The sequence below is a fragment of the Diuraphis noxia genome, unplaced genomic scaffold (assembly GCF_037042655.1).
Source record: "Diuraphis noxia isolate RWA-SAM2 unplaced genomic scaffold, SU_Dnox_SAM2 contig0002, whole genome shotgun sequence".
Lineage (NCBI taxonomy): Eukaryota > Metazoa > Arthropoda > Insecta > Hemiptera > Aphididae > Diuraphis > Diuraphis noxia.
Genome location: NW_028301712.1, coordinates 79,673,300 through 79,687,688, shown reverse-complemented (window position 1 = coordinate 79,687,688; position 14,389 = coordinate 79,673,300). Strand labels below are relative to the sequence as shown.

Sequence of the window (14,389 nt, the reverse complement as noted above, 5' to 3'; positions counted from 1 at the left end):
CTATAATTATAATTAAGTTTAAAGACACTATTCAAATATTATAATATGTAATACTAATAATGGTGAATGTATTGTTATACATACCTCAAAGTATTATAAGGTAAGCGATTTATTTGTTTGTTTCGAGGTGTGAAGTGTGTCGAACTATAGAAGGATATCATAGGTAGGTAAAAAAAGATATTATATAAAACAGTAATAAATTGATAAAATAAACTTCATTTATAAAAAAATAATTATAATTTCTTAATCAGGTTGACTAACAACCGCCGAAGTGCAGATGTCCAATACCAGTGTAGGTATTACATTTCGGTTTTACTTCGGTTTAGTGTCTCCTAGGTCGAGTTGGAGCCAGTCGCATACGACACCAGCTATCTCGTCGGAATAACCGATTACAAACGCGTGTTGGTAGCCTTTGTCGCACAGTACAGTCTCTGCTTCCGGTACGCACTTGCTGATGTCGTCGTAGAACGACGTCGGACACCAACCGTCGGTTTTGCCGAAGTACATGTTTAATCTCTTCGCGTTGTCCTTCAACGGCTACTGAGACATAAAATGGCATCAAGAAAATACTTCTTCTGATAATTAGAATTAATAACATTTTTTGGGTTTTATTAACGTCAATGTCCGTTATTTTTAGAAAATAATGCATTTAGAAATATTTCATAAGGTAATGAAGATAATTCTGAGTTTTTCAGGTATAAAAATTTTAATTAAATTATTTGTTTGTTGAATTATAAACGGCCTCCCGTTGTAAAATAGACACCGATTTTTTATACTGACATCTTTATTAACATTGAGTAATTCTTTTTTTCGTAAATACGCCACTGCTTGATACTTAATATCAAATATTATTGTAGGTAGGTTTGTACTTTTGTAGGTATACCTACCTATATTATATAAATAAATCTATTATAAAATAATACTTCACCTATTATATAGGTTTCGATAAAGTAGACCGGCAGATGGCGATGTACCTATTACTTAAAATTTATATAAATAATTTTGTTCAGCCGCAGATTGGGTAATAATCATTTCGGGTTTTTCTATTCTTCATCAACTATCTATTCTATTGTAATGGTCCTTTTCAACACATAAAAAAACGAAGATTATAATGAAGTACACAATCGAGATTCTTCTTGGAATTTTCTGAAATCTTATTAGGCACTTTCTATTGTCTACGTTTTTATCTCTATGTTATTAAAGCATCTATTTTTTTTAGAGGTGATCAATTTTCAATTCGAATAGTGAAGTATAAGCTTTTTGTAACCTACAAAATATTTAATATGCAGGTTTCCGACAGAGTGCACATTTTATCCATATGAAAATCATATTTATAGATTAGGTATAGACATGCCAACATTGCAATGTTGTTCAATTTTTTATTCTATTTGTTTGTTGAAAAATTTAAAATTTTACTGAATTTGAAAACCAAGAAAAATGTTATTATCTTCTAGATCTAGATAGGTAAATTATAGCCAAATGTATTACAACAAACCTTGTAGTCCAAATCGTATATTTTATCCATTTCATCTACTGCCATTGAAAATACGTTGCGTAACACCATTGGATGAACCAAACGCACAGCTGACCTGATGACATGGTCATCGACATGCCCTCCTTCCATGATTATAAGGGTTATATTTACCAAAAATTTTTTGATAAAAGCCGGAAATAAAGTAAAAATCTAAATAAATAAATATTTTTTAAAACTATTTTAAACATTATATTATTGCAAATAATTTTAAATATTTTGTCATAGCGAAAAATGTATAATTGAAGTAATCATTAAACATTAAGTTGTATTTCAAACAATTATATGTAATTCCAATTTTAAGAATTAAACGAAAGGTACTTAGGTATAATAATTACGATTTTTTTCTACACCTCAGCTATTAACTGTATCATATTAAGATTACGCCTACTCGTTAAAATAATATAATAATTGCCGATGTGGACTTATCATTTCCACAGACTGTGGTCGTCTTATCTACATTACGTGTACGTTTACCAACCCAATTAATTATTATAGAATTGTTGTTATTTTTATTTTTAATAAATACACGTATAATTTAAAATCTATGTTTATATACACACAATGAAGTATAATATATGTAATTATAAAATAAATGTATACGCTAATCAATAATAAGAACAAACGCAGAGGTAAAGACTTAAAAAAAAAATAATAATAATATGAGTTTCAGTAGGTAATGTACGATTGCAATTGCAACGCGTATAATAAAACTACTAGGTATGCATATCATACCTAATAATGAACTTTAATTAATATTTAAATTATAAAATAATGGTTTCTCATGATATATTAATAATTTCAACTAGTGTCTGTTTTTATAATATATTCTGTGGTATTTATAAAATAAGTACTTACGAGTAATTTGTATTAAATAAACAATTTAGTAGAAATAGTAAAAATATTTAGTAAAAAAATCATGTCAGATAAAATAAATTTAACTACATTAAATAATATTTTAACTTATAAAATAAAATAAATTTAATAATGTATAGACATTTTTTATTTCAGTAAATAAAATGATCTATTAAATTAAAAAAATATTGTTTGTATTTTTTTTGTTTTAGATCCTGAGCGGAGCGATGAATGTATTGATTTTACCATGATGTGTGTGTGTTTTTTTTTTTGTGTCTGTCATCACGTTTTGGGGCTGTAAAAGTGCTTCGATTTTTTACTTCAGTACCTCGTTCGATCAAAAAGTGAATCTAGTTGGCACTTTGGGGGGTCAAAAAATTCTTAATACTTTTCTAAATATTCGAGAAAAACAAACTAAAAATTAAGGGAAAAACGGGAAATTTTACTCACACTCATTTTTCTACAAAATCGATTTTGGTTTTTGATGTAATTTTAAAACAAATGACTATAGATACATGAAATTTTCACCGAATGTTTATATAAGTATATTATATCCACCATGTAATTTTCGACTTAGTTGAACTATTCATAGGCAAATTTTCGATCATTATTAGTTTTTTTTAAATTAATATTGATAAAAATTTATTTATTAGGCAGAAAAGCTTGAAAATTTAATGCAAGGTTCTTAACATATTGTTACAATAGCAGTTGAAAAATAAAATAAATTCATAGTCACAATTTTTTTTTTAAGCATTCAAAGTTTGAGTTTTGACAACATATTATATAAAAATCACGAAAATTCACAAATTATTTAAAGCTAGAAATTCATAAAAAATTTTCTTTTTAAATCTAAGATTTGAAAATTTAATACAAGATTCCTTACAAATTTGTCAATCTTTATCACAAATAAAACATCCACGACTTAGCCACCTTTTTAACTTGTGTTTTAAAAATGTTAAACAAACATCCTAGACTTAATATGAACATTTTTCTTATTTTTATGTATAACATATTTTATTCATAAACATTTATTATTATTATTATTATTTGTAGAATATATTTACAATCTGTGTTTGACTACAGTACAATAAGTAAACTATCTTAGATATAGAACAATATTTTGGTTCTTGGTGCCATGCGTTTTTAATTTTCTGTAATATTGTACCTATCATAGAAGAAAAGTACTTCAAAAACATAAACCCTATTAAAAATAATTTATTCCATATATGGAATCATTTATGATATTCAAACTTTAAATGTCAGGTGGCATCATATGAAAATCATATGCATATACAACTAAACTGTATAAGAACGTGCCTGCACGGACACTAAAAACTGATTTTACCGGCTTCTTATGACGAGGAATTTTTGAATGCTACAATAAGGGGCTTAAAGTAATTCATGCGAATAATAATATATTCTAGAATCCATATTAGGAATCTAAAACCAGTATTGTTTTGCAGGTCACGTGTTATGAGCCTTTGATTATTGTAAGCTCGTCTAAGTACTACAATATTTTAAAATATAATGTGGATATGATTGAATTTTAATAAACGTACTTAGAAAAAGTACTTGTATAGTAAGTACTTTATAGCTTATAATTTATTTATAATATATATTATTTATTAGCACATATTATTATTGATACATGTTTTATGTTATATACACTTTTCTATTATGGTTATTAAAGTTAAGGTTATACTCTAAGTTATGGTTATATCTAAGATCTAAATAACCAAAACAAAAAAATGTATTGAAATAATTAATTAAATAATATATATACCTTTTGTTATTTTCTTATTACTTTTTAACTGTTATTAACCATCATCTATCAATAGCACATATGGATATTATCATACAAAAGTAGAATCTAAAATTTATTTTATATTAATTATTAATTCAAGTTAAACGCAATCAATATTTATTAACCTAGCCTAAATTAAGAAATACAGCATCAGTAAAATGATAAATTTAGTACCTATATATATATATATATATATATATTATGCTGGTAAACATAATATTATATAAATAAAATGTAAAATGTAAAACATAAAATAACTTTATAAGTAAAACTAATAATTGTTGTTATTGTGTTATTATTATATGTTGCATTAGGTCTTACCCAAGATAAAAAAATTGTGGTGGATAGAAGATGGGACGCAGTAAATATAAGTTTACGTCCGTTAGGTGTCTCACGCATTTTCTGTAGAGTGGGAAACAGGAACACTGAACGTTTAACCGTCAACCTCTGAGCCATTGCACTGTCCTTTAGCAGTTCTGATATAATTTTTGAGCCGACTGAATGACCCACAAAATATAGATCGCAATTATCTGGAACGTACTTCTCGATAAAACGTAATTTATGTTCTACTTGTCCTTTTACCGTGTAAAGATCGGGATACTTTTTAGGATCAGGAATTGTAAGTCCCGATTTTGACGGTGGAACTTCATGACCTAAAATTATATATTCAAAAACACATTAAAATAAAAAAAATATTAATTTTCATAATTATTAAATTTTTGTCTCTATTCCAAGCAACTCTCTGTAGGTGTACAAATGATGTCACGACTTATTATAGTTTAAAAACATTCCACTTCCCGAAATTGCATCTACGGATGGATTTTTAAACAGGTCACCAATCTTCTCTCCCCATTAGACTTCAATTACGCTTATTGTAACTTAATACAAATTTTGTGAAGTAATAAGTAATTAACATTAAAAAAAAAAAAAATTAATAATATTAAAATTAAATATATTAAATATATATTTGGAATAATTTCTTAAATATACTCGTAAATACGCAAGTTCAGTTGTTGGGGTAACATAGGAAAACCAAGGGGAAACATTACAGGCTATCTTGTATTTTTTAATCAATAATGCAATATAATAATATTAACTCTACGAGGTGTTGTACCTACTGCAGAATACATAAATGAATAAATTATAATTATAACAACTATAAAACTACCAATTCTCTTAACCTTAAGTATACTAAATTGCGAACTTCAGAAAAACCAATACACAGAATGTCCCACGAGGATTTACCCATTGCGATATCTCACGAAATAATGGAGATATCAAAATTCTGGTTTTATAATAAGATTCACAGGGATATCCCTATAAATGAAATTAATATATTTTTTTATTTAATTATTTCCAAAAAAATATAACACAAAAAGATAGCCATTTTGTAGAGTTTACTTTTCTGAAAATATTAACGTTTCAAAATTTTATTTTCATGAATTTCCTGATTTTTAATTTTAATTTTAGTTTCGAGAAAAATTGCGAATTATTTAACACCGTAATGTTATCAAACATATGTGACCTGCCGCGCTGCGCGCATTCCCACACGGCCGGCCGAATACTTTCCGTGTTCCTAATAGTAAGTTATAATCATATTTTATTTCTTCAAAACTAGATGTTTAGTTAATAAATCAATGAAAACCTTTAAGTGAGTGTTTGGACAAATTATTAAATAATAAGTTTATTATGGTACAGGTTTTAGTGAGGAAAACAAAGTTCCTCGGTAAACATTTTATCACTGTTACATACAGAAGAGGAAATTAATTTTAATTTGTTCATATTAAACATAGCGTTTTGATGAGTTTATTTTATAACTTAATAAATTATTTTTATTTTTAATAAGTATTTTAATAGTTTATATAAAAATCACAAATAATATAACATCATTATTCAATTAATTTCTATAGTATATTAAAAATTTTTAAAAAGTAGTCAATATGTACCTATAATACCTTTAAAAAGCATATAATATGAATGCGTATTTAATGACAATATATTAAAAGATGTTATCTGCATAACACATTCCTTATATTGTACATTATAATAACAAAATATGTACCTATTGTACCTAGATATAATCTATAATAATGAAACAATCTTATCAAAGATAAAAAACACACTAGGTAAATTAAATTTACTATACAATTTAAGTATATTTCTACAAGTACGTATTACTACAAAGTACAAGTAAAAATAATAATAATAATTATAATAATTAGTAGTCATAAGTTATTACAGTATTTTACTATTAAAACTTTTGTTAAAAGATGAATATATACAACCAAATGAAAATGTTGGAATGTTTTTTTCCAAATTTTTAAAATTTAAATAATATTTATTTGCAATTTTATAAAAACAATTATAATTTAATACGCAAAGTTTGAACATTGAAATTTAATTTTTTTGATGGTAAAAATAATTTATAGAGTTGCAAATAATATGATAACCTAGGAAGGAAATAAAATAATTAATTAATGTTTTTAGCATTAATTCTACATTAACAGTTATCCAGTTATGTAATATTAAAAGTTAGTCTCTTGATTTTGTATTAAGTAACAATAATTTATAAATGCATAACATACGACTATACGAGTATCAAGTTTAATAAAGTACATTATTTGCTGAACGTCTAACAATACAATACAAAAGAAGAGAATATTGTATTACAGGAAATGTAAGTAGGAACCTATTGATAAATATATCTGTATATATGTTTTTTACGTAATATCGTAATCCACTAGTGTACATACAAATGTTTACTTGAAAACATACTTATATATTTTTAATAGTCATGGCGCTATAAAGGCAATTAAATTAACTACACATTAGGTTTTCGCCAAATGAAATATTATTCATAGTAAACGAAAAAACATTTTGGTTACCACTATATTAATTTTTTATTGAATATGTGTCTATAGGTATATAGTACCTAGTACCTACCTACATAAAATTTAAAAAATGTAATTTTATAAGTTTATAATAACAGAAGAAGGAAGCCAAACACTCTTACAAAAGATTCCACAACCGTCTTTCCTCCCACTCAAATCCTTTAATTAAAAACCTTTCCTCCCTCTCAATCCCTGGCAGTCCTCTAGACGACTAAAACGTAAATGGTGCAGAGACCTGTTACAAATTCCAATATAGAAAAGAAAAAAAAAAGAAAAATTAAATATACAATAATTCATTTACTTTTCATATATAACATCAAAATTAAAGTGTCATCATTGGGTGGCTTCTTTACTCACTTTTGTATTTGTATACTCATGTTATCTGTACCTATCGTTATCATATATGCTTATTATGTCATCTGATATAGATTGTATATTACGACTTAAAATAAAAAAAAAATAAAATAAAATAATAACAGAAGTATTAAAAAAAAAAATAGTTTAATATTAAAAACAATTATTTGTCAAAGTTATGGCACATAAAGGTAAGTGTAAAACATATAAGTTAATGTAAATTATATATATATATAAAAACATAAATAAGCAAATTATTCAAATTATTTTTCCAAGTTATGGAATATGGATTTTATAAATTCGTATCGTGTGAGCCGAACAGATTTGTATTTTATAATTTTAAACTGATTTATTTCTTGTCGCTTGTATTCTTTCGAAATTTTTAAAAATTGTGCACTATTATTTTTAACATAAATGTATAATTTAATCCGCCACTTTTAACTATAATGCATTTTGTTGTTTATTTTTAATAGTGGACAGTGGTGACCAAAATGATTTTTCGTTTATTATGAATAATAATTCTTTGGACGAAAACCAAATCACTATTTTTTGTGTTTGGGTAAAAACCAAAAGGTATATTTTGGGCAAAAATAGATCGGCCTTACTTGAATGGGTCCTCAATAATATTTTATCTTATTGTTAACTAAATTAACAATTATCTTATTTAACGACGTTTAACCGGATAGCTGTCGTCGAATAGCATATTGTATAATAATTGTGTATCTAGTAATTTTATGGTAACAAAAAACAAAACAAAATTACTGATTAAACAGTTATTTTAATATTTTAATAATTTTTACATCAGACCGTTACCTTTACGGAACATAATTTAAATTTCAAAACGTTTTGTATTCGGTAGTTCGAAAATCAAAATCATTCAAAACTATACTCGTGGTATTCTAGAATAGTTGATTTCCCCTTAAATTATGATAACACCTAGTTGAAAACAGTAAAAACTTCAAGTATGAAGTAATAACAACATTTGTACCTGCATGCGATAACACCCAAACAGGAACGTTGAGGACCCGATAGACTTCTTGTAGAAATTTTTCATAGAATTCCGTTACACCCGGGTTGCCGCACACGCACAGCACCACTCTCTTTAATTCATGTTTATTGTCCTGGTCGATCGACTGGCCCCAACACAGCACTCGAGTGGCCACGCCGTTAACATCCACCCATAGGTCTCTCGCTTTTACGCTGCAGCCGCTGTCATCATCCGCTTTTGTCGACTTCATCTTCGGATCTGTTACTGTCGATGGTTCTACACGCGCTGCAGTCATCTGTGTCGAAATGATAATTTTATTTTATTTTTTATAACAGCTTAACACACACACACATTATATATGAAGAGTGATCCCATCACAAAAAATAATAATTTAAATTGGTAAACTTACATTAGGAAACGTAAAGTTATAAAATATGATTTTATTACTTTATAGGAAGACACACCACTACAGTCTACAGCACAACATTAATTTATTGTAATGATTAAAACTATGAGGGGATATCGGTGAATGTATTGATTTATTCACATTGTATGTGTTTTTTTCTATCTGTCGACTGTCATATTATCACCTTTCATGGCAGAGTAAAAATGCTTCGATTTTCTACATCAGCATCTTTTCTATTAAGGAAGTGAATAATTTAGACGGCACTTTTAGGGGCGGGGAGCTAAGAAGGGAACAATTCTCAGCGAGTTTTCAAAATTGTTGAAAAAAAAATGGACATTTTTAACTGCAGATACATTGAATTTTCTAGAGTAAAAATTTATACGGTGGTCATCACTTCCATTCTATAAAAAGTATTCTAAATATTATGATACTTTAGAACTATTTATGAACATGAGAAATTTTCGATTTTTTTAAAATTAATGTGAGTAAATAATTTTTTATTAGCTTCTGAAAAGGTAAAATGTTGACAATATTCGTCTACATCAAAATAACCATGAACATTTTCAAATAGTTTTGAGCTGAAAATGCCTAGAATTTTTTTATAAAATATAGATTTTAAAATACAATACAAGATTACCTAACAATCTATTCATGAATATTCCGACTTTTGTCAAAAAAAGTACTGAAATGTAACATTAATCTTTATAAACGTTTGAAGTAAATTTTGTATGACATATTGGATATTCCTTGTAAATTAATGATTTTCTTATTTTGTTAATTCAAAAACAAATATCCGTAGATACTTAAAATTTTCACCGAACGTTTATTATATCATTTTATATATATGATGATAACGTTTACAAAGTATGGTGACTCCTTTTGGAATATTTACGGACATTTAAAAATGTAGTCTATAAATATTGACACAAAAATGTTATTATGGCCATTGCGTCCTTAACTATAAGGTTTAAAAATCGTACACAAGGTTCTTAGTAAGTAGTTATTATTGTGTTATGACTAAAAAGTAAAAATCCTAAAGAAATATATTAATACAGTTGATTTATAGACATTTTAAATTACATTTTTGACAAAACTATAAATATTTAAACGAAGAATAACGATGTTAGTTAATTCGTTGTAATTCAAAAAAATTATTCTTGTGGACTAAAAACTTTTATGAATATTATAAATTTAAATGCAATTAAATTTTCAAAATGTTTAGATTTATTTAAATAGGTATAACTTAATTATATATAACTAATATTAGTTAGAACTTGCACATCACCTTTTTTATTTTTATAATTTTTAAATTACCTAATTACTTTCTTAAAAGTAACATGATATTACATTTTTAATTCATGAGCAGAATATTTTTTTTTGAAGATTAATATATCAATGTATCATCATGTAACAATACTGGTAAAATAGAAATCTATCTACTTAACTCAAAGTATTCTAAGTTAATAAGAGTTATTATTTTTTTTGTATAATAAACTATAAAAACATAAAGCCAAAATTTTCCAAGGTGTAACCCCTGTTAATAGCATTTAACTCCACTCATTTGTACTTATAAAGTGTATATGAAGAAATACACATACATTTACCAAGAAACTTACTTTTCTAAATAAATCACCCTGTATAATATAAACAACACTAATGCTTGTTTTCATAGGTTTTCATATTTGACATTTTGTAGAATTTTAACGAGAAAAAACATATAATGATTTTAAAATCACGCGCACGTTTATGAATAATAAATAATATTGCTTGCATTAATAGATATTAGTTACACAGAAAATGGTATGCTTAAATCGATAATTAAACAATTTACCAAGTTTAATATTCTAATATTTATCGTGTCATGGTTATTGGAATTATAAACAATTAATAATAAACAAATATAGATATATCGTTAAAAAAAACACGAGACCATAAACTATGTAGTATGTAAGTTTAGGCAATAATTAATATATTGTTTCCTATTTCTAAATTATATTTATTAATTATTACTATGCTATTGAATTTAATTTTAAAATATTAATTAGGTAAGTACTTAGGTACTAAAATGGTCCATATTATTATGAATACTAAATATATGTTAAATATGAAATAGCTTCTTTGTATAATTTAACACAAAACGACAAAACATAATCTTATAATGTAGCAGTTTTTTTTTGTGAAATTTTTATCCTTTTCATCGCTCCATCACTGTCATTCAATCCTCAAATTTACTCATTGTACATTTAGTATAGATTGTAAATATTCAATAAACGAAAAAAAATTGTCATCAACATAAATACGTAATTTAAGTCATCCGTTTAGCCTAAATTACATTTATTAATCTTGGATATGATGTTAATAATTAATGATTTTGCAGGTAAAATTTACTTAAAATCATGAAAATACTGTAACTTGCCATGATTATATTTTTCGTAAATTTCATCTAATAAGTTACGAGTTTTAAATTTATATAACATAAATACCGAATTCAGTTTTATAAATCTAGCGCAAGACAATAAATAGTTTTACTAACAAATAATTATAAGATACGTTTGAATTGTACACACATATTATTACATATAGGTATTATAATAATTAATATTATACTATAAAATATTTTCCAAGCCAAAATAATATTACGTCACAAAATTACAAGACAGAGAAAGTAAAACGCATAATTTATATTTTCATAATAAATATAAAAACATCTTAAGCTCCTATATAACATTCGAGTTAATTATATTAAATTAAATGAATGGTACATAAATGTTAATTAATTTAAATTTACAATTTCAATGTACGGTTTATCAACATTGAAAAATATGGTAATCTACGGCGGCAAGGATTTGTTTCTATGTTCATCAATAAAATCCGTTTTAAAAACTTATCAATTAACTACGTTGTATATTTAAAATTGGATAAATTAGGTCACTTTTGACCCTCTTTCAACACATTAACTTGAATTTTTTACAGAATATTTCATACAGGCTCAGACTTGTCATAAATAATTTATATTTTGATAAAATATTTTGAATATTTTTCAACTATTTATAGTCTACTATCAATTTAAATGTCAAACTTAAGTTTTTGTTTCAATTTATGTTGATAGAATTTTTGTGCCTAGGAAATTCAATACATGGTCATTAACTGTATTACTGGTATTTAAAGATATCGGGAATACTCGAGTAAATTATTTTTATTATTTTTATTAATGTTTGAAGTTCATGAGACTGGGTATTGAATCGAAAAATAATAATTTTCATTCTAATCATTTTGTTTCCTATTTTATGTTGTAATTAAAAAAATATATATACGATATTATATGTATATCTATCGTAGATTTGAAACTTTAAGTCATTACGATTACAATATATACATATATAATATAAATTATTATTTTCTTTAAATGATGACATTTTCAAAGTTACCTCTGTTTTTTAAATATAATATAATGTTAATATGTTATACATGAAATATATGTTGTAATAATGATTTATTATTGACAATATTAACACATTCATCATACAAATTTCGATCTACATTTCGTGCTTATGAATAGATATACCCTCATTAAACCTAAAACACTTCGATACAAAGTATACATTTAAAAAAAATATTTAGTTTCTAATAGAAATAAACTGGGGAAAGAGTTGTAACTTCGTACATACATACTCATAAATATACTTTAAAACCCGAATTAATGATTATAGTCCAAAGAACCATTCATAAATGTTCTTAGAACCACAAGAACATAATCTGAAATTGGGAGCTTATAAGTATAAATCAAATGACGAAATCTAGAATTGTATTCAAGATCAAAATATTTAATTATTAATTAGAAACATTAGTAACTCACATAAATTAATGTTTATTTATGAGAGGTTATACCTAAATGTGTCTTCAGCTTAACATACCAAATTTTGATCAAGAAAAATTGGTTTTACTTTGTTATATTTAGTGTAACAGTAATCGATAAATTATAAAATGTAAGCTTTTCGTATTTTAGTATCTAGCTAGGGCACCTACCTTGAAAAGTTTATTTTGAAATTTTAATATTGAAAAAGTTATGAACATTTTCAAAAATATTTTCAAAAGATATATAATTTTTAAATGTTTATAACTCGCTTTAAAATTAAAATATTAAAAAACCCATTCTTCAAGGTGTCCTATAGATATTATTCTTACGTTTATATTGTATTAGTAGCTCAATTTAATTTAATATTAAAAACAACACGGTAAAACAGATTTTTCTAAACATTAAATTGTCCATGTGTTAGTAGGACGGAGATTAATAACGTCCTATTCAATGATGAAACAACCATTTGAAAAAAAGTAATTAGGCAATCACCTAGGTCCTGGAGAGAAATAATAATTGCGAAAAGTGAGATATTTTCATGGATAAGATTTCAAAAACCTATCGCCGTGCTTATCATGATGTAAAATATAATATTATTATCGTTATTAATGGGAAACCGGGTCAATGCTGATACGAAATTTGATAAATAAACATTATTAGATGTGCTAAAATAAGACATATAATTATTAAAAAACATTACATTAAATTAAAATTCAACCGAGTTCTTACAACAAGTCAATTCAGACTTATCAGTTATAATATTATTATATGTACCTCCATAATATATCTTAAAATTTATATTAAATTATGCAGGCTGAAAGATTTCCAAAAGTTATACAGGCGTCTAAGAAAAAAATTGAACGAACGATGTTTTTTAATATTGTAGTACGATTTGGAAATATGGTGTTGGAATAAAATGAGAAAAATTCAAACAACAGATAATGACTAAAATATCATAGAATTGGAAGGTATATTTTGCATCGATGATGCTATATAATACTAATTCGTAAAAACGGCGCGCCGACACGTCACTTAGCGGAGACGCTACAACGGCAACACGGCGTGTTAGCGACCAATTATCAGCTGTTCAACCAGGAACTCGGTCCTCGCCACCACCGCACCACTATTATCTCTCCTCGTTCAAAATGAAAACCTACGCTTATCACTTTAATTCAGTGTTATCACACCCGACGACCAGAACCGGACGTGTACACCGTTTCTACACCTACAGCTTAGGTACAACTTACTGGTCCGGGCGGTCCGGCCCGACAAGTCGACGTAAAAAGTAAAAACTACGAAGTATCGTTTATCATATTTAATTATTTTTATCAATATTGTCGATTTAACATTTAAACATTACATTGATAATAATTCGTACTCACGCCTTGGTGGTAGTAGCTGCGGTCCGTTCCAACACTGTCGTGTTTTATCGGTAGTCGACCGACGAAAACGGTGGTCGTGCGACGGTACCGACCAACAACGGTAAGCAGTGGATAGAGCGAGGCGACGGCGACACGATACGATACTGCCATTCGGTCGTGATCGTCGGCGGCCGGCGACGTCGTTTCGCGCTCGCCGTGAACCTTTCACTCTCGAGCGCAACGCGTTGTCTCACGCTCAGTGCGACCTCGACACCCGTGCTAAACTATTGCGTCGTCCCGATGAATTGTTATTACATTATTAGTTATTACGATTATAGTATTG

The 14,389-nt window shown here is 26.6% G+C and overlaps 1 protein-coding gene across 2 annotated transcripts in view; it reads right to left on the bottom strand.

Moving 5' to 3' along the window:
* Positions 1-196: 196 nt before the first annotated feature.
* sturkopf (lipid droplet associated hydrolase sturkopf) overlaps positions 197-14,389 on the bottom strand; it is a 33,775-nt gene continuing 19,582 nt past the window's right edge. Inside the window, exons 1-5 of one of the 2 annotated variants that reach the window (XM_089221567.1) lie at positions 14,068-14,272; positions 8,424-8,718; positions 4,512-4,843; positions 1,496-1,684; positions 197-537 (exon numbers count right to left, since the gene is read on the bottom strand). In XM_089221567.1, coding sequence (XP_089077693.1) covers positions 313-537; positions 1,496-1,684; positions 4,512-4,843; positions 8,424-8,718; positions 14,068-14,217 — 1,191 coding nt within the window. In that variant the 5' untranslated portion in view covers positions 14,218-14,272 and the 3' untranslated portion in view covers positions 197-312. Of the gene's footprint in view, positions 538-1,495; positions 1,685-4,511; positions 4,844-8,423; positions 8,719-14,067; positions 14,273-14,389 lie in introns of those variants that run through there. The other variant, XM_089221568.1, reaches the window with a different exon arrangement.